The sequence below is a fragment of the Mesocricetus auratus genome, unplaced genomic scaffold, assembly GCF_017639785.1.
Source record: "Mesocricetus auratus isolate SY011 unplaced genomic scaffold, BCM_Maur_2.0 Super-Scaffold_100008, whole genome shotgun sequence".
Lineage (NCBI taxonomy): Eukaryota > Metazoa > Chordata > Mammalia > Rodentia > Cricetidae > Mesocricetus > Mesocricetus auratus.
This window is the reverse complement of record NW_024429192.1, coordinates 33,522,310-33,548,514: the sequence shown is the minus strand read 5'-3', so window position 1 is coordinate 33,548,514 and position 26,205 is coordinate 33,522,310. Positions and strand designations below refer to the sequence as shown.

Genomic DNA, 26,205 nt, shown 5'->3' with positions numbered 1-26,205 from the left:
CTGATTGGCAAAGTCTGTGATGAACTAAACAGAAGAAAACACTGATTGAGGAAAGTCTATTTCTTCTATAGGATCAAACTTACCTTGTCGTGTTTATCCTTACACTTTAAGGGTCTATCCCAGGACTGACATGTGACAAATACTCAAGGGATATTCACTGAATTAAACAGATGAATACATATTTTCTCTTAGAGAGAGAAGCCATTCAAATCCTCTGTAAGCAGTGAGATATGTTTCTTGAACTATTTCTTCCATAGAAAATAAGATTTGCTAGGATTTCCCCCAAGAATATCATATATGAACAGGCTTTGAAATGCTGATTACAGTTGGAGCTATCCCCGCTTTTAAATATCCTTTGACTATAAATAACAGATCCTTTCATTTCTGCTATAGATCTAGAAAGGGGGAGGTAAATATTATCTAACATTTCTGTTATATTTTTGGGGGATTATTATTGAAGAATGTTGGTAATATTTAGATCACCAACAAAATAGCCTTTGAAAGTACAAAAGATCTGACTACCATAGTATAAATCAAATTTCTCAAGCTTTTGCTGAAAAAATGTGCAATACTCTATAAAACATAGATCTTTCTTTTCTAGTGATTCATGACCTAGAAAGGTTAACTATGAGTGATAACATTATTCCAGTTGATGACAAGCTGGTACTCTTGAGCAGAATTTCTAAAATTACACATCATTCATTGAACATATATCTACAGAGGATCCAATTATCAGAACAAGATCTTGGTTTTCTACAATGAATAAATCACACACATGGTGTAATAAGCATTCTTAGATAATGACAGTGTTTTAAGGTCTAAAAAGAAGTTATTTAAGTTTGTTTCATGTGTATGTTAGAGCACCTTTTTTGTTTACTTACTACAAGTTACATGGAATAGTTGCAACCTTTTAAAATATACATGGTGGAATTTACTTTCAGTTATGAAGAATGAAATTATGCTGTTTTCTGGAACATGGATCATCATAGTAACTAAATTAAGACAGTCTCAGAAGGACAGATTTACATGTTTTCCACTATTCATTTATATGACTATAGACAAACAGATAATTTGAAAGTAGAAGCCAAACTGTCTAGTGGAGAGGGAGGGATAAGGAGGGAGACAGTATGTGGGGTTTAGGGGATGTGTTTAAAGTATATTGTATATTTACAAAAATGATCTGAAATAAGTAATAAAAGTTAGGAATGTTATATAAAACCAAGCCAGAATGACAATTAGAAGGCTTAGCTTAAACCTTGAAAAATTATTATATCCAAACTCTGAGTTAGGCAGTAAATGATTGTATGAGAAGTGGTTTATAGGAAATTCATGTCATATACTATAATTTCTGTCAAAAACCTATGGCCAATGAGCTCATGAACCCTAAGGGAACTCTCTCATTATTATTTTGCTAAATGCTCATAGTATCTGATCACGCCCTGATAAGAATCTCTGTATGTACAGATCCATGAAGCTCTCAGTCTTCATCTGAGAAACTCCCTTTTGCAGTATCTGGCAGTTAAGACCCTGACTCACAGCCAGTCAAAGTGCAGGGAACCAGTGTCTGTGGAGAGCTCACACACAAGTGAGACATGCATATCATACTCCTTTTAAGGTTCATGGAACATAAAGGAACAGAGGCCTGAAAGATAATAAAAGTCAACATTTGGGGAAGATCAGGACATGTCTTGTGGACATGGTATGATTATTGCTGTCATGAATTCATAGCAGATGTGGTTGGCTACACAAGACCTACACAGTCAACATTCCAACAGGCATAGGTGAAGGGCTCATAAGGTTCCCCCTGTACCTGATGCTGCTTGGATAGGGAAATCACTTTTGTCAAGCGGTGTTGCCCTGTTGATGGTTCCACACCAATGAGTATATGCCCGGAATTAATTAGACTTAGTGAGCTACATAAGCAAGAGAACAGACTATGCACTTGGAGAATGTAGGTAGGGTGCTAGAGGAGTTGGAAGAAGCTAGTAAGATAAAGATACATTTTATTCAAGTATAAAATTCTGGCGGCACCTAATCCTAACTGATACATTTGCTATGAAACCATTATACCTAAGGCTCAGGGAAAATTACAGAAGGGGAGGGAACATTGTAATAATTCAGAGGACCAGGATGTCTGCTACTAGATAGTGTTCTCCAGACAGAACAGGGAACTTGAGCCCATGAAATCTTAGTAGTATGTTTTCCTGAACAAGATTGGTATGATGACAATAGGGAAAATCTCTCATGATCCCGCATCTAAGATGAAAAGGTCAATGGCTGCTGAGAGAGGGAAATATCAATCACTTCTAGCGAAGGGTAGTGATAGTATAAAGGGTGTTCAATTCAAAGTGGTTAGCCTGGGGTACATGCACACCCAAGCAACAATAAACTCTATAGGTTGTATATACAAGTGTGCATATGCATTTACTTATATACATGTATATTCGTATGTACAAATGTGTAACGATAATAATTAAAGAAGTGATCATGAATTTAGGAAGGAGAAGACATAGAAGGAATTGGAAGGAGAGGGACATGTATGAACATTGTAGATGCAGTGCTCATGTATGAAGTTCTCAAAAATAGAATGCTTAATAAAATAGAAAGTCTCAAAAATAAGTAAAATTACTATATTAAAAAGAAGAAAAAGAGCTGGGCGGTGGTGGCGCACGCCTTTAATCCCAGCACTCAGGAGGCAGAGGCAGGCGGATCTTTGTGAGTTCGAGGCCAGGCTGGACCGACAGCCTCCAAAACAATACAGAGAAATCCTGTCTCATAAAACAAAACAAAAAAAGAGGAAGAAGAAGAAAAAGGAAGACACTAGGGCAAGGGAGAAGTTTTGTTACCACAGGAATTTACAACAGGAAGAATTGAATATTTGAGGACCTGGGTAATGAACAAGAAGACAAAGCCTTAGGACAAATATGCCTTGAAGAAAAGTTTGCAGAGCCAAGGTTGTATATAAGGAAGGAGAGCATTCTCTTTCCATCTTTATAGGAAACTCCCAGGCCCATTTCCTACTGGACATTTCCTCCTTTATCTGGGTTCTGTGTAAAAGAGACTTTTATGCACCTATCTAGGGACTTACGTGATATCTTCAAGAGAAATGTTTGTGGGAAAATGCATTCTGAGTTTTAAGCAGTGTATTTATAGGTGGCTTTGAAGAAGAGAGTCCATGGAGGGCTACATTTATGACTAAAGTTTTAAGCTAAAATCTAGTGCTTATGTATTTCTGAATCAGACAGTTGGCCATGCTATGCCTATTTAGCATGTTCCTGAATCTCAAAAAAGAAACAGGTAGGATTATTTGTAGGTTTGAAAGACCAGTAAAATATTAAGTGAATAAAATGAAAGTCATTGTCTATTTTCTACTGAAAAGTCTGTTGATTTTTGTAGTTTCCCTATTGAGAGTCTTAAAATTTTTACAAATGCTTAATAAATATCTCAAAGCCATTCTGTGGTAGGCATCATGACTTTTGAATTTATGTTTGAAAGTTGTGTTCTTATATAGATGAGAGAAGATGGGAGGTAGAATCAGAAATTTCAATCATAAAGAAACTGAAAGTCATTTTTTTATTCCTACAAAATCTAGGAAGAAAAGTAGATAGAGGTTTGTGAAGCATGGCAGCTAGATTTCTGAATTACATTTAAGAACTTAAAATGGATCTGAATATAATATAACTTAAGCCCATCAAGCTTACTATTAAACTTGGGATTTTCTTCTTTTTAAACTTTTTGGTAAGGTTTTTCTGAACATAATCTATGTAACTCACCATGTACAGCCTTTATGTGAAGCCAAGAAAATTTAAAATTGTTTGGGTTTGCATTTGTGGCAGAGCGTCACTGAAGTATAACAGTATTGCTCTGGGAAGGATTTGTAGGATATATCTGTGTGTGTTTCAAAGAACTCAATATCTAGTTATGTAAATCCAGAAGTTCTTGTATAATTGAAACTTAGAAACAAGACCACAGAAGAGTGCAGATAGGTACATAAAATAAATGTATTTACAACCATTATTTTTACATTGTAGGTCAATTAAAAAGTATCCCAGTCAAAATGGCTAAGATTAAGAAAAGTGATGGGGCTAAACGGGTGTCTCTGGTTGAAAGTTGTTCTTACAGATGACATGGTTTCAGTTACCAGCACCTGCATGGAGGCTACTAATCATCTGTCACTCCATTTTCAGGGCATGCAATGCTCTTTCTGGCCTCCTTGCACACTAGGCATATACTTGGTGCACAGATATAAATATGAACGAAACATTCATACATATGAACTAATTTAAAAAGGATGAGGATGCAGGGAAAGACAAACTCTCATGCATCATTGATGGGATTGAAAACTGGAGCAGCCATTATGGAAATCAGTAGGGAGAATCACCAAAAAGTTGAAAATCGTCTGACATATGATCCAGGTGTATCATTCCTTGGCATGCATCCAAAGGACTAGGTAGCCTTCTTCAGAGATGCTTGTTCATCCATGCTTATTGCTACTCCTTCATAATAATGCCTCCTCCAGGAAATTGAGCCAGCCTTGATGTCCACCAGCCTCTGATTGAATAATAAAAATGTGGTCTATATACACAATAGAATTTTATTCAACTTTAAAGTAAGTGGAACCATGAAATTTTAAGGTACATGGATGGAACTGGAAAATATTATACTCAATGAAGTGACCCAGACCTGGAAAGACAAACGCACAAGCACAGGATGTTCTTTCTCTTTCTAATTTTAACTTTTTGTGAAATTCATATGTGAGTACTATATTTACATCATTTCCTTCACTCCCTTTCAAATTCACCACATTTTTCATTATTATTACTAACTGCAGCTTTCCACTTATGTCTAGAAGATACTACACGGATACTACACCACAGCAGATTTTGTGTTCTGAAGACTCTTACAATCTTTGAGCCATCACTCCCCTGACTGTCCTTGAGCCTCAGGTGTTGGTCTTGCATTTTAAATGTGTCAACTGAGATTGAATACTCTATGGTCACTCATTTGCACTTAGACCAGCTGTGGATCTCTGCAATAGCCACCATCTGATAAAAAAAAAGAGTTATACTTTTGTGTGTCTATAAGGGTAAGCGTTTAGAATACAGATATAAATGACATATTGTTTTACGAAAATGGCAGTAGTGGATTTTTCTTTAAGGTCTATGACCTCTCCATTCATATGTAAGTTGACCACATTTGCAATGTCCTACCTGGATCAAGGTGCACTATGAAGAGGCAAAGGGGGATAAAGAATGGGGAGTATACACACAGAGGCATGTGCACACACACAGATAGACATGCACACATACACACAGACAGACACAGGCATGTGCACACATGCATAGACATAGAACACACACACCTCTCTCTCTCTCTCTCTCTCTCTCTCTCTCTCACACACACACACACACACACACACACACACACACTCATGATATTGGAGTTGCCACCAATGGAAGGATAATGTTCTCCTCAGGATCCATAGAGTATCTTACAAAAACCCTACTGTCAGGCAAAGGACACCTTCCTTTCAAATTGTTGATCAGGAGAGTTGAAGAGACTCTCCAAGACAATATAGGACATTACTATTTCCTTAGTTGCCTCCTAGGAATTCAAACTCTATTTGTTTAGACATCACATACTTTTGTCACAGAAGTTAGATAAATCAAGTTGATAGTAACCTAGTAGTCTCATCTCTGAGAGCTGGATATTATAGTTCCAGAAGGTGCTATGCAAGTAGCTAAAGGTAATATCACCAACAGTACTATACAGAAGACCTCTGAGCCACAAAAATGACCAACCTGACAAGACACTTTTTTATTTTTCTTTTCATTTTACATACTAAACCCATTTTCTCCTTCTTCCCCTTCTCCTGCTTCCTTACCTTCCCCTCTACCTTCACAGAGCAGGTAAGGCCTTCTTTGGGGAGTTAACAAATGCGACCACGCCCCTCCCTACTGTATCAAGGCTGAGCCAGGTGTCCTATCATAGGGAAAGGTCTCCAAAAAGGCAGTTCATGCACCTGGGACAAGTCCTGGTTCCACTGCCCCCCCAACAGATCAATCCACATAACTGCCACCCACATTTAGAGGTTCTAGTTCTCTCCCACGTAGGTTCCCCAGCTGTCAGTTCAGCATCCATGAGAAACCTGGTGCGAAGGAAATTCCCAGGAATTCACAAAGATTACCCCAGCTAAGACTCCTAGCAACAATGGAGAGAGTGCCTGAATGGGCTTTCCCCTATAATCAGAATCAGTGACTACTCTAATTGTCATCATAGAGCCTACATCCAGTAACTGATGGAAGCAGATGCAGTGACCTGCAGCCAAGCACTGGACTGAGCTCCAGGAGTTCAGTTGAAGGGAGGGAGGAGGGATCACATGAACTAGCAGTAGCCTTCAATGTTGCAATAGTGACACTTATGTTTTATGGGTAACCAAAGGGCTTCCTAGCTGGACTTACAGCCCACCCATATTAGGGAACGCATGTCTTTTACTGTAAACCCTGCTAAGAAGGCTGGAGAGGTTGTATATGGCAGAGGAGAACCTATTACTGTTATATTGTCAAATGAATATAGTTTTCAATTGTATGCTTAATATGTAGCCTTGTACTCAAAGATAGGTGCAGAGAATCTTCTTTATGTAGCAGATGTAGGGTGTTACAGAAATCCACAAGCAGTCAAAATGTAGAAAATAAGTGACAGCGGGGTTTCCATTGCCAACTGGGACATCTACAACACAATCCCTACACTCCCTACACTTTAGGCTGAGGGAACATCCTGGATGGGTTGGGAGGTGGGTAAAATTTGTAAAATTTAGAACACCAGGATGGCTGCTGCCCAAGTGACTTCTGGACTTGATGCTGATGTTGCAACCATGAAGTCATAATAATATGGCTGCCTGCACAAGACATGTACAAGCCTACATCAATCACCATGTCAGCACAGATGGGAAACGTTTCCTTACATAAAACTGCTAGGTCAAAAGTTACAGTCAGTGGTTGCTGAGGCAGGGTACATCAGATTTCTTCAGGCATCAATTGTTCAGTTTTTTTTTCTTTTTTTCTTTAAATTAGAAACATGCATGCTTCAAATGTCAATCCTAGCTCCCCCCTTATCCCTCCCAGCCCCACCCCCACCCCAGCCCAACCCCCACATCTTTCCCCAGGGAGGGTGAGGCCCTACTTGGGGGGATCTCCAGGGTCTGTCATTTCATCCAGGGCAGGACCTAGGCCCTTCCCCATGTGTCCAAGCTGAGAGAGCATCCCTCCATGTGGAATGGGCTCCTAAAGTTCATTTGTATGCCATGGTGAACACTAATCTACTTCCCAAGGCCCCAGAGATTTCTGAGGCCTCCTCACTGACACTACACTCATGGAGTTTGGATCAGTCCCCTGTTGGCCTCTTAGCCATCATTCTGGGGTTCAAGAGCTCCCCCTTGTCCTGTCAGCTGTCTTTGTGGGTTTCACTAGCACGGTCTTGACCTTTTTTGCTTATCACTCCTCCACCTCTGTCACTGGGTTCCTGCGGGTCAGTTAAGTGTTTAGCTGTGAGTATCTGTCTCTGCTTCCGTCAGTCGCTGGATGAAGGTTCTAGGATGTCATATAAGGAAGTCAGCAACCTTATCATTAGGTAGGGGCTATTAATGTAGTCTCCCCACTATTACTTAGTTTTCCAGTTGGTGTTATCCTTGTAGATCTCTGGAAATCTCACTGGTGTCAGCTCTCTCCTCAAAGCTATAATGACTCTAACTATTATGGTATCTCTCATCCTGGTCTCCTCTATTCTTACCCTGACTCAACCTTCCTGCTCCCCCATCTCTTCTTCTATCCTCCAAAAGATGCCCATTCATACAACAAGGATATCTGTTCCACTATGTTCATAGCAGCATTATTTGTAATAGCTAGATCCTGAAAGCAACCTAGATGCCCCACAACAGAAGAGTGGATAGAGAAAATGTGGTACATTTACACAATGGAGCACTACTCAGTGGAAAAAAATAGAATCTTGAAATTTACAGGCAAATGGACAGCCTAGAAGAAACCATCCTGAGTGAGGTAACCCAGTCACAAAAAGACAAACATGGTATGTACTCACTCATATATGGATTTTAGACATGGATCAGGGGAGTGTTAGCCTACAATCCCAGGGTCAGTGAGTCTGAGAAACAGGGAGGTTCCCAAGAGATATATGCATTATACCCCAGAGAAGTGGAAAGAGGCAAGATCTCCTGAGCAGATTGGGAACATGGGGGGAAAGGAGAAGGAACCAGGAAAAAGAGAGGGGAATAAGGGGAGGGTAGAACAATTGTTCAGTTTTATCAACAGTAAGTAATCAGTCCTAACACATGTACATAGAGGGAACACGAGTTGGACTCAGTAGGTTGTTGTGTAAGCATGTAAATATTTTAAAGCAATAATTATAGAAAGGTCACAAACTCGAGAGGGAGTGAGGATGATGCAGGAGTCACTGTAGAAGGGCAGAAAAGAGATATTATAGTGCTCATGCATGAAAGTCTCAAAAATTCAAATGAAAACAATCAGCAAAATTCTTATATGTAAGGGGAGGAATAAAAAGCAGACTAATAAAGGCTAATTTCATACTCACAGGATGGATGATCCCACATATTATAGCACTAAAATTCTAATGAGACAGGTTTGAGCTATTAGCTATTGATACTTTAGCATTACTTAAAAAATCAGACAACTATGAAAATGACATAGTGAAAGTCATTATTTTGTATAAATTAATATATATAAAGTCACCCAGGAACCCAAGATGAAAAAGAGGACTAAGAAGTTAAGATTTATTCCATCTGAAAGAAAATAAAAGAAACCAGAAAAGTGAAGCCAGCCTTATACAAGTTCTAGTACACCATGCTTTCCCACAATTGAACAATTCTTGTCACAGTAAAATTAGGTGGATTTTATTGCTAAGTTGGGACAGATATGCTAAATAATAACGTTTTGCATTAAGTTTCACCTATTTTGTCTTAAAATTAATTAAGATGAGATTCAACTATAACTTTTATGGTTTGAAGAATTGTTAGTAAGTGAATTTTTTTCACTGTTGAACATAAAACGAGTATGATACAGATTAATTTCATTCTTGTGCCTCTGCATAAATACAACCAGGCACACACAATTTTCAAGAAAAGTATGCTAATAAAATTCAGCTCTCATGATTAATAAATAACTAGCATAAGGTAAAATGCCATCTTTACTAGATTTATAATTTGAGGATATAAATATTTAAAAGATCCCTTTAATTTTTTAAATTAATATTTGCTTTGCATTTGTTCAAGGAGCACTTCAAATGACTCATATTGCTTTTGAAATGCTGATATGAGTGCTATGCATTATTAAATACTCATATTCCTGAGGTATATCTAGGTATTTTTAGTGGTAGAAAACAAAACCATTGATAAGAAAGGGAAGGAATGAATTGAAAAATGATTAGTGACATTTTCTGAAACATTCAGGAACACTATTTCAGATGACATAGTGTTTGGTACTGCAGGATGTCCTTCTATGTGTTTTGTTTATATGACTTAATAATATAATATGCTTAATAACATTAAAAATAGAAATTAGAATGATGATTTCCAGGAGCTTGACTAAATTGGTACAACTGGCTAGTAGATACTGGGTTTCAATGATAGTATGTTATATTTTTACTTAAAATTACATAATATATATATATTTAAAATGAAGACACATATATGTACATATACATATATATTATATAAAGTTATGTCATTATGCCACTTAGGGTGATAATGCTCCCCTAAGAGCCATAGACGTTTAACAAAATTCTCAGTACTATTAGAAACCTCTTTCCGAGTTGTTCCTGTGACTCCCAGAGGTTTTTCCAAACAGTATAAACTATTTCTGTTGCCCCTGGTTGCCTCACTTGAAGTTGAAGGTGAGTCGTTATTGCTGAAGACCTATATTTCTGATACGGGATTCAGAGAATTAGACTTGGATCTGACCCCAGAGCCTCCTTCTCAAGGACTGACTTCCATAGCACTGGAAGTTGGTATGCAAGCTGCTAAAGGAGGAAAGCATTGGTAGTCTTGCCAGCTGTGATGCCTATGAGCCAGAACAATGGCTATCATGACAAGATATTGCAGTAAAGGTACAATAGTGGTACTTAAAACTTGGTGGTAACCTAGTCTTAATGGACTTACAGCTCATGCAGCAGGAGGGAAGTCATATCTGGTACTGTTCACCTAGCCTGTTATTTATGGCTAGTGCCTAGTGAGATCATGGAAATTAGAGGGACATCTACTAGCGCTGCTTTCCCAAATCAGCATAATCTTAACCTGCATTTTAAATAGTTATCTTTATGTGCACAAATAAGGGTATCAAAGAAACTTCATTTTGCAACTGATGGAGCTCATTACAGAAATCCATGATTGGTCAAAATGTAGAAACCCACTGATGAGAGGTATTCAGTCCCAATTGATACATATACAATGCAACCCCTATGCCTATGGCTGAGGAAACCAAGTGGAAGAGGGGGCAGAAAGATTTTAATGGCCAGAGGACTAGTAAGACTGTGTCTTTTTAAATTTAAATTAGAAACAAGTTTGTTTTACATGTCAATCCCAGTTCCCTCTCCCTTCCCTCCTCCCCTGGCCCCCACTGACCCCCTATCCCATCCCATTTCTGCTCCCCAGGGAGGAAGAGGCCTTCCATGGGGGACCTGCAGAGTCTGTCACATTATTTGGAACAGGTCCTAGGCACTTCCCTGTGTGTCTAGGCTGAGAGAGTATCCCTCTATGTGGAATGACCTCCCAAAGTCCATTCTTATACTAGGGATAAATACTGATCCACTATCAGAGGCCCTATAGATTGGCCAGGCCTCCTAACTGACACCCAAGTTCAGGGGGTACAGTTCAGTCCTATGCTGGTTTCCCAGCTGTCAGTCTAAGGTCCAGGAGCAACTCCTTGTTCAGGTCAGCTATTTCTGTGGGTTTCTCCAGGCTGGTCTTGGCCCCTTTGCTCATCACTCCTCCCTCTCTGCAACTGGATTCCAGGAGTTCTGCTCAGTATTTAGCTGTGGGTGTCTGCTTCTAATTTCATCAGCTACTGGATAAAGGCTCTAGGATGGCATATAAGGTAGTCATCAATCTCCTAGGGGAAAGGCATTTAAGGTAGTCACTCGACTATTGCTTAGATTGTTAGATGGGGTCATCCTGGTAGATCTCTGGACATTTCCCTACTGCCAGATTTCTCTTTAAACCTATAATGACTCCCTCTATTATGGTATCTCCTTTCTTGCTCTGCTCTAGTCTTTCTCTGAATCAATCTTCCTGCTCCTTCATGTCCTCCTTTCCCGGTCTCTTCTGCCCTTCTCTTTCTCTTAACTCCCTCTCTTCTCTTCCCATGCTCCTAATTTGCTCAGGAGATCAAGTCCCTTTCCTCTTCTCCAGGGTACCACACATGTCTCTCTTAGGGTCCTCCTTATTTCCTATCTTCTCTGGTGGTATGGATTGTAGGCTGGCAATCCTTTGTTCTATGTCTAAAATCCATATATGAGTGAGTACATACCATGTTTGTTTTTGTGACTGGGCTACCTCACTCAGGATGGTTTCTTCTAGTTCCATCCATTTTCCTGTGAATCTCAAGATTCCATTGTTTTTTTTCCTCTCAGTAGTACTCCATTGTGCAAAAATCAGTAGCCCTACTATATATAGATGATAAATGGCCCGAGAAAGGAATCAGAGAAACATCACCCTTTACAATAGCCATAAACAACATAAAATATCTTGGGATAATGCTAACCAAACAACTGAAAGACCTGTATAACAAGAACTTTGAGTCTCTAAAGAAAGAAATTTAAGAAAATAACAGAAGATGGAAAGATTTTCCATGCTTTTGGATAGGTAGGTTCAACATAGTAAAAATGTCAATCTTGTCAAAAGCAATCTACAGGTTCAATGCAATCCCCACCAAAATAGCAGCACAATTCTTCACAGACCTTGAAAGAACAATACTCAACTTTACATGGAAAAACAAAAGACACCGGATAGCCAAAACAACCCTGTACAATTAAAGAACTTCTGGCGGTATCACAATCTCTGACATCAAACTCTGTTATAGAGCTAAAGTCTTGAAAACAGCATGGCACTGGCACAAAAATAGACAGGTAGACCAATGGAAACAAACTGAAAGCACTGATATTAACCTACATAACTACGAACACCTGATTTTTGACAATGAAGCATAAGTTATACAATGGAAAAAAGAAAGCATCTTCAACAAATAGTCCTGGCATAACTGGATGCTGGAGTGTAGAAGATTGCAGATAGATCCATATCTATCGCCATGCACAAAACTTAAGTCCAAATGGATCAAAGACCTCAACATAACTCCAGCCAAACTGAACCTTTTAGAAGAGAAAGTGGGAGGTACCCTTGAATGGATCAGTACAGGAGATTGCTTCCTGAACATAACACATGTAGCACAGACACTGAGGTCAACAATTAATACTTGGGACCTGCTGAAACTGAGAAGCTTCTGTAAGGTAAAGGACACAGTCAACAAGAGAAAAAGGCAGCCCACAGAATGGGAAAAGATATTCATCAACACCACATCTGACAGAGGGCTGATTTCCAAAATATACAAAAAACTCAAGAAGCTAGTCACCAAAACACCAAATAATTAAATTAAAACATGGGGTATAGAACTAAACAAAGAATTCTCAATAGAAGAATCCACAATTGCTAAAAGACACTTAAGTTAGCCATCAGGGAAATGACAACTCTGAGATACCATCTTGCACCTGTCAGAATGGCTAAAATCAAAAACACCAATGACAGTTTATGCCGGAAAGGATATAGAGAAAGGGGAACACTCCTCCACTGCTGGTGGGAGTGCAAGCTTGTACAGCCACTTTGGAAATCAGTATGGCAGTTCATCAGAAAAATGGGAATCAGACTACCACAAGATCCATCAATTCCACTCTTAGGCATATACACCAAAGATGCACATTCATACGACAAGGACATCTGTTCAACTATGTTAGTATCAGCATTATTCATAATAGCCAGAACCTGGAAGCAACCTAGATACCCCTCAACTGAAGAATGGATAGAGACTATGTCTTATGTTATAAAATGGAAGTTATAAGATTTAGAGTATATGAAATCACCTCCTTCAATTGGGCTGGGTGCTGGATGGGGGCTGGTTGGAGGGACAAGGGAGGAGAGGTGGGTTAGGGAGCTGGGACTGACATTTGAAGCATGCATGTTTCTAATTTAAATAAAAACATATATTGAAAAAAGATTAGAGACTGACACTATTCATTCAATTACTATACATCTTATTCATGAAATGCATCCGTATCACTGAACAGATACTGTGTAGGGATGATGGTTAAGATTACCTTTAATTATCTTAAGTTTATTCCATTCCCAAAGGCAGAAATCCTTTTGACATAATGCTTCTGGGGAAGCAGATTTAGGATTTCCTCACTAATGTGTAATGCATTGTACTTCTAAAGGAAAAGCACATGTAGTTACAAAAAATGCCCAATTCTCTTTTCTTCTCCCCCACCTGAACTCTTCCCCATACATCCACACTGGTAATACGTATCAGGAAAAATGTCCATAGGGACACAAATAGCATTAGATTTATGAATTTGGAGCAACATTACAGCCAGCCAGTCAGCAAGCAACCAGCACTGGAAGTGGGTTGCAATCTTGTACTTAGTTGTGCTACAACTCCTTCATAATAAAATAGCAAATTGAAGTGATTTTCAGACAGTGTGGGAGACCAAAGGGAAATGTTTCTGCCTCCAGTAAGCACAGAAGGCTATTAATGAGCCATGTCTGGCTCCCCCACCACGTAGTGCATTCAGAAACTGCCTGCTTTCTGTGTGCACAGAGGCTGCGATTATCAAATTCTAAAGCAATGGTTGGAAAAATGACTTAGCTTTTCAGAATTTATGGAACACACACACACACACACACACACACACACACTTATATATTTTATTTGTGGTCTGCAAGGAGAATTGAGTGCTTGCTGTTGACATGAGTTTATACAGTACCCTCTGAGCTCCTGGAGAAGACTTATGATAGCAAAGAGGGAACAGGATGTTAAAGAAGGGCCATAGTTGTCTTCATTCTCATTTTTGTCTTTTTGCATTTTTTCTATGTAGTCCTAGATGGCATTTAACTCATGGTAATCCTCTTGCCTCAGCTTCTGAATTGCTGAAATTACAGGTATGAGCAATCATGCCCAGATTCTTCTTGTATTTTAATCGAGTAAGTTTCTTTTTTTGAAGAAAAATCCAGCATGCTTATAGACTTTTGAAAGTATTTGTAATATTTTCTTTAAAAGACACTTTAATTCATATATCTACTTCTACGATTTGCTATCTTAAACTTAATAATTTTCCCTTGGAATTTATTCATTGTACCTAGTACTGGGTTATATAAGGACAGTTTCTTACAAGTATGTAATGTCCACTGAACCTCAAATTCCCTTGTGTACTCCTCTTTTCCTCCCTTCTCTTATCAGTTCCATCTCCCCCTAGACAGCTTTATATCGGCTTTTATTTCACATATACAGATATGATTTTATGTATCTATGTAGAATCTAGGCTATATATGTCTGAATATGAATGTTCCCTGTAGGCTCATATATTTGAATGCTTAATTATGAGGGAGTGGCACTATTTGAATGGCTTTGAAAGATTAACAGGTGTGGCCTTCTTGGAGAACTGTGTCTCTGGGGGTGGACTGTGAGGCTTCAAAAGTCCATGCAAGCTCAGAGTTCCTCTCTGCCTATGGCTCAGGATGCATTTTTCAGCTTCTGCTCCAGCATCTGCCTGCATGTTGCCATGATGGTAATGGACTGAACCTCTGAAACTGTAAGAAAGTCACCATTTAAATGCTTTCTCTTATAATAGTTGCCTTGGTCATGGCATCTCTTCCCAGCAATGAAACAGGAACTAAGACATCATATGAGAGGAAAATGTGATATTTGTCATTCTGAAATGGCAACTAATTTAATATTATTATTATCTAATTTTCTGCACATAGCATACTTCCTTCTATATAACTGAAAAAGCTCCAATGGCTATACACACCACATTTTTTTTTTTGGTTTTTCGAGACAGGGTTTCTCTGTATTGTTTTGGAGGCTATCAGTCCAGCCTAGCCTCGAACTCACAGAGATCCGCCTGCCTCTGCCTCCCGAGTGCTGGGATTAAAGGCGTGCGCCACCACCGCCCAGCTATACACACCACATTTTAGCTGTTCTTTTGTTGACAGACACATAATGTTAGTTCTATTACTGAGCTATTTTGAATAGTGCTGAACTAAACACTGATGTGCAAATATCCATGTGCTATATGAATTGGAGTCCTTCAGATAAATATTCAGGGGGTTGAGTGGGGTTATATGGTGATTCTATTTTCAGGTTTTTTTTGATTAACCTCATATTGCCTTCCATAGATGCTGGATGAGTCTATGTTCATTTCAGCAGTGTATGAGGGGTCCCATTCTGTCCACACCCTTCCCATCATTTGCTATTTGTCTTCTTTATGAATGACATTATGACTGGGATGAGATGGAATTTTTAAGGTAGTGTTTATTTACATTTCTTCAATGACTAGGGATAATATGTTTATTGGCCATTTGTAATCCTACTTGAGAGTCGTCTCTTTATTTCAGTAGCCCTTTGGTCAAATGAGTTATTTGACTTCTAAATCTTTTAGAATTCTTTGTGTATTTCAATGATATAATTTTTACTCCAGTGAAACATGCATATGCAGAGGCAATACCTGCCAGGTGCAGAGTTGACAGTGACTTACAAGGAGAATCAAATATCTATTTAATGAAGGGAACTCACAGCATAGAGTCACACTTTTGGAGTAATGAAGACTTATGGGTGGACCTTATCTTATAAACTTTACAACAGTCACTAAAGTTCTCTTAACAACTGCAGCAGGTAACTATACACATGGACGAGAAGAGACACAGGAAAGCTGCCAGTATGTCTAAGGACCCACAGCCAGTACAAGACAGAGCTAGAATTAACAGACATAGGCATCCATATTCTCACAGTAGTATTAATACTGTTCATCATCAATTAAAGCTTCACTTCTTCCTAGACTGTCAGATACCTACATGGTGTATAATTAGAGCTGAAAAATGGTGATTTTAGAAAGTCAACTCATGAAACATATCATTTATAAGCATGTGCATAGGATGTCATATATTTTAATTATTGATTCTTTATACGTATTATTATTTATTTCTTGTTCAGTAGAATAAAAGGTACATCTGAAACTAGTATTTTCCACCTAATTTTCCTTACCAGTCTAATTTTCAGCAGTAATTTATTTTGAATGACTGCTACATTGTTTGCTGCTGTATTTTGCTTTGGGTACTTGTTACAAAAAGTATAAAACCAACCTACACCAAACATTATTATATAGTGAGTCATTTAATATATATAAGATCAAATATGCTTTGGACAAAAATAATGAAAAGACATAAATGTACATGATGTACATGTATTTTACATCTTGTAGGTGGCCATGATGAATTATTCTCAAATAATTTTGAGCATTTACAGGTAAAATGAGCATATATTATAAAGCAGAATACTCTGAAATAGACACAGCCAAGAACAAACAGCTCATCTTCTCAACCTATGAATTTCATTTTGCCTTAAAGAGCACACTTTGTTAAGAGTGTGTGCTGTGGATGTAGCTTGTATTTATTACAACCTAGAGATGCTACTGAATTCAGCTCCAGAGGTTGAATCTGGACATCAAGCCAAGTCACAGGATGGATAGACCATCCCCACCAGCATTGTGAGCAGTTGGAAGAAGGGGGCAGGAATCAAGGGAAATAAGAGGAAATGAGATCAAGGGAGACAAACAAGATGCAAGTGGAAAATGTCTAAATATCACAGGACAGAAAATAAGGTGAAAATACAAAGAAAGACTATGAATTCTAAGTGGAAAAAAACAACTTAGCCATTTCATAAACACAGATAATACTTATGCCTTTAGTTGGATGTATTAAAGAGTGTACCATTGTACAAATGTGTCACCTCTCCTGGGGATAAAAACAATTACTTCAGTGAATATTTTTATACTTCATTTCATTTTTCACTATCAATGTGCATTTTCCAAGCATATTGTGGCACTTTCAAAATTTAACATGTGATGAATACACTTTGAAAAACAATATTGAGACTCTCTCAGGTTTATTTTATTCCACTATATATATTCATGCGAAGTCACCTTAAACAGAATGAGTTTTAGGTTTTTATTCTAAAAGAGATTACTGCTGAAGGAATTTTATTTGTTCTTTTACTCTTTTTTTATAATTTATTTTCCAGTTTATATTTAGCTAAGAAACAAGGTTGCTTCACAATCAGTTCCAGGTCCCTCTCCCATTCCCTCCCCTCCTCCCGTGCCCTCCTCCCAACCCCCCCCCCATTATCCCCTCATTCCCCCAGGGAGGGTGAGGCCCTCCATGGGGGTGTCCATAGTCTGTCATTTCATATAGGGCAGCGCCTAGACCCTTCCCCAAGAGTCCAGGGTGAGAGTGCACCTCACATTGTTCTATGGGAGTCCAAAGTCCGTGTGTATACTTGGGATGGGTACTGATCTGCTGCCCAAGGTGATCATGAGGCACAAAATTGGTGGAATTTTGGTAAATGTACAGCAATGTAAGGGATCAGCATTTTAGAAAATACATAAAATATCATACTGAAGAGGTAAATGTGATACTGCTTCATGAATGGCTATAAGTGGCAATGGAGTTTTATTTTTACTTCTTAATTGATAGTATAGTCATTATATATATTCATTTATCACTAGTATGACAAGTAAATTTGTGGTAGACATCAATGATATTATGTGTACACCCTGTCCCCTTAGTACTGCTCTATGGCGTCACAGAGCCAGAGAAATAGACCTGGTGAAAATGCTGCCATGCTCCACAGAAAGCCCACGCATAACATTATATAAAAATAATCCCTGATAAATGATGTCAAGTATAGGTCTCAGAATAGCTTATTTAAATGACACCAGAAAAGAACATCTCACCCGCAAAAATGAGTCAAGGGATCCATTCTCCATATACTCTACCACGATCATTACCGGCCGGCCTACAAGAGAGCAAGAAACACACACCATTAGAGAAATTGCAGAGAGATGTGCTGCAGGTAAGGCTTTCCAGCTTCAGTAACCACTATCCTGTTTTGTGAAAGTGTATTCATATATGCATCTCTCTTTCCCCACCCAGCATTATTTCTTTCTCAGTTCATAAAGGGACATGGGTTACAATCTGAGTTACAAAAGAATTAAACATATTTTAAACATGTCTTGTGATTGCTTGTATAGATTGTGGGGTTTCTTTTGTCCTCTAGTTTTTCCATAAATGACAACCAGGACACTAAATGCATCATTAAAGCAGTCACTGCTTCTATTTTGACAGTTGTGGCACATCTTCCATGATGTTGTGGCACATTTCCCCCCTTACTTATATTATAGTGGGCAGTTATGAAATTATTTCTAAATCAGAGCAGAAAGGAGAAATTCATAAATCTTCTTTGACTACTTATGAAAGATCAGACATAGACTGCTTTTAAGGGATTTGAAGCAGAATAATTTTCGGTAGATTGATGAATATCCCATGCTGGGTTGGATCTGGACGCATGCCTGGTCATCTCTTTATTGGACACAGATTTGATCAGCAGAGGGCCGATGGCAATGCATGAGAAACAGGTAACTCTGAGTTGTACTCTAGTGCAGAAACAAAGATCAGAAACTGAGCATCACTTACTTCCCCTTTTATCACACCAATTGTTACAGTTCCCAATACATCTCTATTAGGTAGAATATTTGACATAAATAACTTTGATATGTTTCAAAGAAGGGAATGTATTTGCTCTCTCCGATTGCACAGGCTTAAAAGATAAAATTTCAATTGAGTGGAAAATGATATTTACCTGAAATAGGAATCTATCAATGCTTACTTTTTCTTTCTACATTTTATTTCTGATTAGAATTCTTGATGATTCAATCGGAATGGCACACAGCTATTTTTATAACACTCCAAAAACTGATCTGGAAAGAAACTGTGCCAATGCCAATGATGAAAATGTTGGACTCGTAAATAAAGCCTTTTTTCCTGAACTCAAAGCCTTGCAGGTTAGAAAGGGTAGCCATGATAAATTGCTTCAATGTATGCAAATGCTAGATTTTACATTTGAATGTATATTTTAAAGAAAATGAGCTAAAGGTTAAAAGGTGAAATAAAGCTCCCATTTTATCATGCATTGAATTCAAACCTAAGGAATTTTTCTATTTAGAGAGAATATTAACCTATGCTCAATAACGCCCCTTAAAGCTATTAATCTTACCCATAGGGACAAAGAACTTTATCGGCAGTTGTAGAGGCGAGATGAACCGTCAGCACTCTCACAGAAAGGGATCAAGAAGACCTCAAAATTTGTCATTGTTTCAGAGAACCAAGAGGCAGCAATCTAAGACCAAAACTTAGGTAGGAAAGTGGGGGAAATCCAAAGCTATTTTGTACCTCAACACCAAATTCTGAGCAAATATTTAATTTAGAATGGTAGTGGGTTATGAGTACTTAGGAGGAATAATGCTGAGTTGCTGCTATGGGTACCTGATTATGCCCCCTTTGTCTTTATACCTCTGTAATAGCTCCCAAGTATTGCTGTCAAGTGTTCATTTTAAAGTATCTATTCCTCAATAATGTGAGTTTTGTTAGAATCAAAGAGCTTGTAAACACTCCCTTTTATTGCTACATCCCTATGACACAGATAAAGAAATTGAGGGATAGAAAAGTAAAGTATGTTTCTTGAGTCAAAATCCAGTAAGGAGCAACATTAGTCATCCTGTCTGGTGTTTCAGATTGTTGAACACTTACGGTATGTCTGCATTTCAGAAGAGATGAGTGGATCATATCTCTAAGTTTAGTCTGGCTAACCATTCTCTCCAGTGAAGGATGCTTCCTAACCAACCTCCCTACCCTTAACTCTACCAGCTGTCTTTCATTTTCACTTGTTCAATTCTGGCTTCTGCCTTCCATTTTGCTATTCACCAGTCAGAGTTATTTCTCAACTTTCTCCTCTCTGCAATACCCCCATAATGTGTCACACATCCAGAATTTATATACTGTATATCCTTGCAAGCCTTCATGCTGATGTTTGCAACAGATCCCATCACTGCCATTGTGTATGCTGTGACATGCTCTGCTTGACCTTTGTCTTGCTTTGTCCTTTTCCTGCACAGACTTGTAGTCTCATTCACTGGGTTTCTCATGGTCAATTCCTATAGATATGAGCATGGCAGGTGCTTTACAAAATTATGTTTTCTTACTGATTTCATTATCCTTATGAAACTAACACTGAATTATTTCAGCAAGATTTCTAACTGTGTGAATACAAAGTACTTGGGGCATAGTTCTATCTACAACTCTTTAGTAGGTACTTTTGGCAGTCTTAAAATCCATCAGTGACAAGTTTCACTTCTCATTTAGCATAATGAGGAATTAGATGAAGATTCCCCCAGTTTCTTCTGAATTAGAAGCTCCATTTAGCCATTCTTTTGCATTTTATGGAGAATTCTCAGTTGAGAGTGGCTGATCTGAAGGATTGTGTTTTCTCAGACCACTGTCAGAATTTAATCTGCAATTTATTTCCTAATGATTTTCTATAGGAAATATGTAGTTATAAAATGTGAATGTCAAAGACAGACTTGTGGCCCCTTATTGCATTTGTGAAACAAAATACATAGGAATAAGGGAACTTATGAAAATTTGGATGCTATTCTTTAATTCTATTTTAGGTGAGTGAGGCTTTTTGGTACACATTCCTTTTTTGACTTGCTTTTTCAATATGCACAATTACATATGTAAATCATATATCATATATTCTAAGAGTATGACTGCTCCTAGAAGATATACTTGGAAGTAATTGATTATTTTTCTAAATTTTCAAAAATATCTGAGATCATTTCCTTTAGTAAATTTTAGTCTGTTGGCCCAAATGCCTCAGCATCATCCTAGTGACTGAATTGGGCTAAAGACAATGAGCACACTCCAGGATGCTTTAACAGAAAGTTCATTGGTTTGACGTTAAATCTCCCAAGCTACCCAAAGTTATTGTTTTCAAGTGCATAAAACCATAAATAACCAGATGTTATGAATAGTCTTAACTACATAAGAATCAAAGTCTGAGAAATTACTTTATATTCTGAAGATGATCACAGAATTCCTTTATCATCCTTTTTCTATTATAGACAACAATAACTGTTTTCTTTCAGTTGGAATTTTAGGGAACATATATATATATGTATATATACATATGGACACATATGCTTATACATATTTGCATGTATTTGATTATATATACATATTCAAATACTTCCCAACACCTATAATGACTTTGCTAACAGAGGTATGCAGGATGTATATGATCATAAGACTCTACTATTCTCATGCTGGTATTAAAGAAAAGAAAACAAAGGCATCCTTTAACTTTCTTGTAAAAACCTCAGAGGAATACTCTGCTGGTGAAACAGGTTTTCTTCGGAGCATATTTGTGAAAGTCAAGGATTACAGAGATTTGCCTTTTTTATATAAGTAATGAGTCTGTGATGGATGTGGTGTTTTGAATCAGTTCAGCAATTTCTAATGTGTAGCCAGTAAAATGAAGAATCGAAACAAATCTCAACAACCTCAGAACTCAATTACAGATTTAAATCATTCTAGTTTATTTAACATTCGATCATGTCTATATTTTGTCTACCAGGTTATAAACTTGCAGCAATAACTTTCATTGACAGAGTGCCAGTATTCTTTCTACCCACATTCAATTCACTACTTTGTATGCCAGTTATTTCATCTATTTCTTCCCTGCCTCTTTTATAGATAGGGAATTAACATTACAATCTCCTCTGGGTTTGAAAATAAATGAAATAATTTTCTTATCCATGTAATGCTTTCCACAGATATGGGTAATATAGATCTGAAAAGATATAATGCATTAAATTACTGTTTTTATTCACATGATAACTATCAACTGTTGCTTGGTAAGTATCAGAACCTCTCCCAAACAATACTCATCCTCAGTGACTTTGAATCTTATGTTATTTTAAATTTATAAATGAAAATTTAATTTATTTTTAACCTAAAACTTTAATCTATTTCTTGTGCTTGAAAATTACACACCTATCAGATACTATGTGATGTTTCAATACACACACACACACACATTGTACAATATTTCAGTAAGGATAGATACCTATTTCCTCAAATCTTTTAATTTTTCATAGTTGAAACATTCAAATTTACTTATCCACATTTTGAAAGATACTGTACATCATATTCCCTCTGCTGTGCTCCTGTGTAATTTGCTGATCAACCAACCACTCTTACTCATCACAAATTCTGGTGATCACCATTCTCTCAGCTGCTCTGAGATATACCAGTTCATATTGCACATTGGAGTGGGAGAATGCAGTATTTATTCTGTTTAACACAGTGACCTCTGACTCCAGTTGAGTCAGTCACCACAATTTGTAACCCTTCCCTATGGGAGGACTCTTTCAGGCAGTGGACTGGAAGTCATTCATGTTATCCTTCAGCAAAGGATATCTGCATTCTGTCTGTGTCCTGAAAATCTTAATGAAGCTAAATTAAAAAATAATGAACTGTGTTGTTGGAGGGAGAAAGTTTCAAGGCCGCATATTATCTGTGGTTACTGCTCACTGCTCATAGATTTACAGTTCGAGAGAGCAGAATGAAGCGTAAAAATGTGCAGTTTGGCAAGTAACAGAATGTGAGTTAACTTCAAAGTTGCAGTAAAGGCAGGTGCAGACAACGCATTTGCAATTTGTAACTGTTAAAAAGAATAGCGCTATTACTGAGCACAGAGTTATACTGGGGCAATTGGGAGAGCACCTTGATTGCAAAGCTCCATCTATTTCAAGATTCTGCACATGAGTACAAATTCATTAGATAATAGAATACCTAAAAAAGAGTTTAGAACATGGCTAGAAAATGGCTTCCTAGGGAGGCATTTTCCCACATTCAGTCAGGAAGGTACAGCATACTAATGCAAATGTAGTCTAAGTAAGCCAGGCTAAGTGGCAGTAGAACTTGGTCTATGTGTTACTACTGTACAGACATGCAAAACAGAAGCCATAATGAGAGAGGTGGACGCTTGCATTTAGGATCCAGAAAGCCACTGAGGCTAAGAAATGTGTTCTAGAGTCAGGGTCTCTGTAAAGTGGAATTGAGACGCCACTGATTGAAACTTGTGAAACCTAAATCACAATTAATATGATGATAGAGGAGATACCAAAAAGTAGGTCATTCAATGAGGAAATCATCAGGTAACCCATGGATCTGACCAAATGAGATCCCAGTTTCCACAATCACTAGAGCTGGAAGGGCTGGCTGCTGGATACCAGCAGAAGCCTTGATGCCCTGGTGACAGACACGTGGCTTCTGTGTGTGCCAATCCATTCCTTTGCTAGGCCTGATCCTTGGTTGTCCTACTTTTCCTTGCTATACTTTGTTCTTGACATTTGTAATGGGAACAATAACATGTATATTGGGATATTGGGATCATGCAATAGTTTGTTCACTCTGTTTTTAAATTAAAAGTGCAATTTCCTCTAGACAAAGAACTACAGGCAATGAGTGTATGGTGGGAGAAGAAGAATTAGCCCCATCCCAAGGATAACTTCCCTTTTTGGTGGTTTAGTATTAAAGTAGTTAGTACTGAAATCATATACACACAAACAACAAAAATGGTTGTACATTAACATATGTACACACATACACACATACATACATATGTGTGTATGTAACAATAATAAAGAAAAAGAAGTTATCTACTTGAGAGTTGGATGTTGTTGGAGGGAGTGTACTTGGGAGAGCTAGAAAAAGGACAGGGAAGTGTAATTTTATTTCAATTAAATTTAAAAAGTATATTTGTTCATCATCAATGATACTACTTAGAATTATAACATACAGTGAAACTAAGACATTTAAATGTTTTCAAATTTCTGGCATGTTACTCTGAGTTTCTGGGACAATAAATCAGTATTCCCAGAGTTTTTATTTTATGATATTTTAAATTATGAAATTTTAAATGTGCTAATACTGTTTACACTATATGGATTTGAGTAACCAAAATTCTTGTTTAAAGAATAAAATTTGCTAAATTTAGTGGTACTTATAAAGAACTACAGCCTATAGAAATATTACTGAAAATATAATTTAAAACCCAGGTCTCCTAATAAGGGAACAGTTCCTCAGTGGAAACTTTCCGTTTAAGGATTTATTTGGCATTTAAAATGTACTAAACCTTGAGAAAGTGCTCAAAGGATTTACACAAAGTATCCTGTATAGTGAACTACTTAGCATTTTGTCTTTTTAACTACAGTTATTTGTTCTCTTTTCTCTGCAGCACTATAACCACACATACATTTATTTATTTACACACAAGTATATCTTGTAGGCCAGGCTCCACATATGAAGGAGGGCATGTGTTTTTCTTTCTGACATTGGCTTATCCTTTTTAATATTATTTTAGCTTCATCTATTTCTCCATAAAATACTGTTATTGTACTTTTTCTTTAGATTTGAATGATATTCCATATTGGAAATATGTAATCTGTTTTTGTATTCAGTTTTTTTATCAGCATATATTCATTGTTTAGAGTCTTGCTTCATATAAGCAATTTCTTTCATGGTTATATGTATTGTGGTCATATTCACCCTTCCTATTCCTTTTCATTCTTCTTCCTTCCTATTTCCTGTCATCTCACTGGTCTTCTCTTTTCTTCTAGTCCCCTTCTCCTTTCATTTCACTCACACAGACATACACAGAGACACACAGACAGGGCTTTATGTATCTATAAGAATTCAAAGGCCCTCTTACATATCTCATGTGTCCTTTTGCCTGCATTTAGGACTTTCTCATTACCTAATATTTCCTTTTCTTGCTCTCCTTTCTAAATATTGTAATATTCATACACATAGATTTTAATGTGTAATCATACACACTTACACACCCACACAGGATTTACATATGAAGGATAATTTTCCATTTTTTCTTTCTCATTTTGAGTGACCTCACTTAATAGTATACATTTTAAATCCATTCATTTTCTGGAAATCTCATGATTTAATTTACAGCTGACTGTGTATGCATTTTGTATCTTTATCACACTTTCATTATACAGTCATCTGTTGGTAGATGTCTATGTTGGTGCTATTTCATTGGTATCATAAGGAAATCATCAATAAACATGGATGTTCAAATAAAAATGAATTCTAAAGACCACAAATGAGAGAAAAATATGTTCTGGTTTTTCTTTTCTTATTTTATTTACTGTGATGATCTACAACTGCATTCATTTTCTAGCATATAACGAAATTTCATTCTTGGTTATGGCTGAAGAAAATTTTGGTGTATATAAACCACATTTTCTCCATTCATCTGTTGACAAACATCTAGGATAGTTTCATGATTTAGCTCCTGCAATAAACAGAGATGTGCAGCCACGTATGTGGTAAATTACCTTAGATTCTTTGGGTATAAACCCTTAAGTGGTATACTTCAGGCAGATGCTACTTCTATTTTTAGTTTTTGAGGAACATCTATACTGATTTACATAGTATCTAGACTAATTTAATCCCAAGAACAGTATAAGGATTCCCTTTTTCCCACATCCTCACTAGCATTTAAAGAGAGGCTTAGAGTTAGACTGAAGTCATGTTGAATCAGTAAATACGTAGAAGTTAAGGTGAAATGTTACGATTTATAGAGATGTGCTTGGGTGTTGGTTTGAAAACATGTGGACTTGTTATGGTTAGTTTTGATTGTCACTTTAGTTGGACTAAGAAACCCTTAAGGGTCAGTGAAGCATCATTTCAGGTGTGTTGCTGAGGGTGTTATCACAAAGTCCTGACTTAGATGTGGACAGCACCATCGCTTGAGGTGAGGTGCTGTGATGAGCATAAAGAATAGAAGGAGTGAGAAATCTGTACCCAGGAACTCTACTTTTTGTTTCCTGATTCTCCAAGATGTGAGCAGTTGCTCACAGACTACCATGTCTCAACCTTTATAATGGACTCTATACTCTGAATATTTTGTGAGGATAAACTTCCTATCCCCCCACCCCCAA

At 37.5% G+C, this 26,205-nt stretch overlaps 1 protein-coding gene across 2 annotated transcripts in view; it reads right to left on the bottom strand.

The window, feature by feature from the left end:
- Epha6 (EPH receptor A6) overlaps positions 1 to 26,205 on the bottom strand; it is an 863,593-nt gene that overhangs the window by 138,678 nt on the left and 698,710 nt on the right. For both annotated transcript variants that reach the window (XM_040750609.1, XM_040750610.1), the window contains one exon: positions 18,079 to 18,140. In XM_040750609.1, the coding sequence (XP_040606543.1) occupies positions 18,079 to 18,140 (62 nt within the window). The remainder of the gene's footprint in view (positions 1 to 18,078; positions 18,141 to 26,205) is intronic.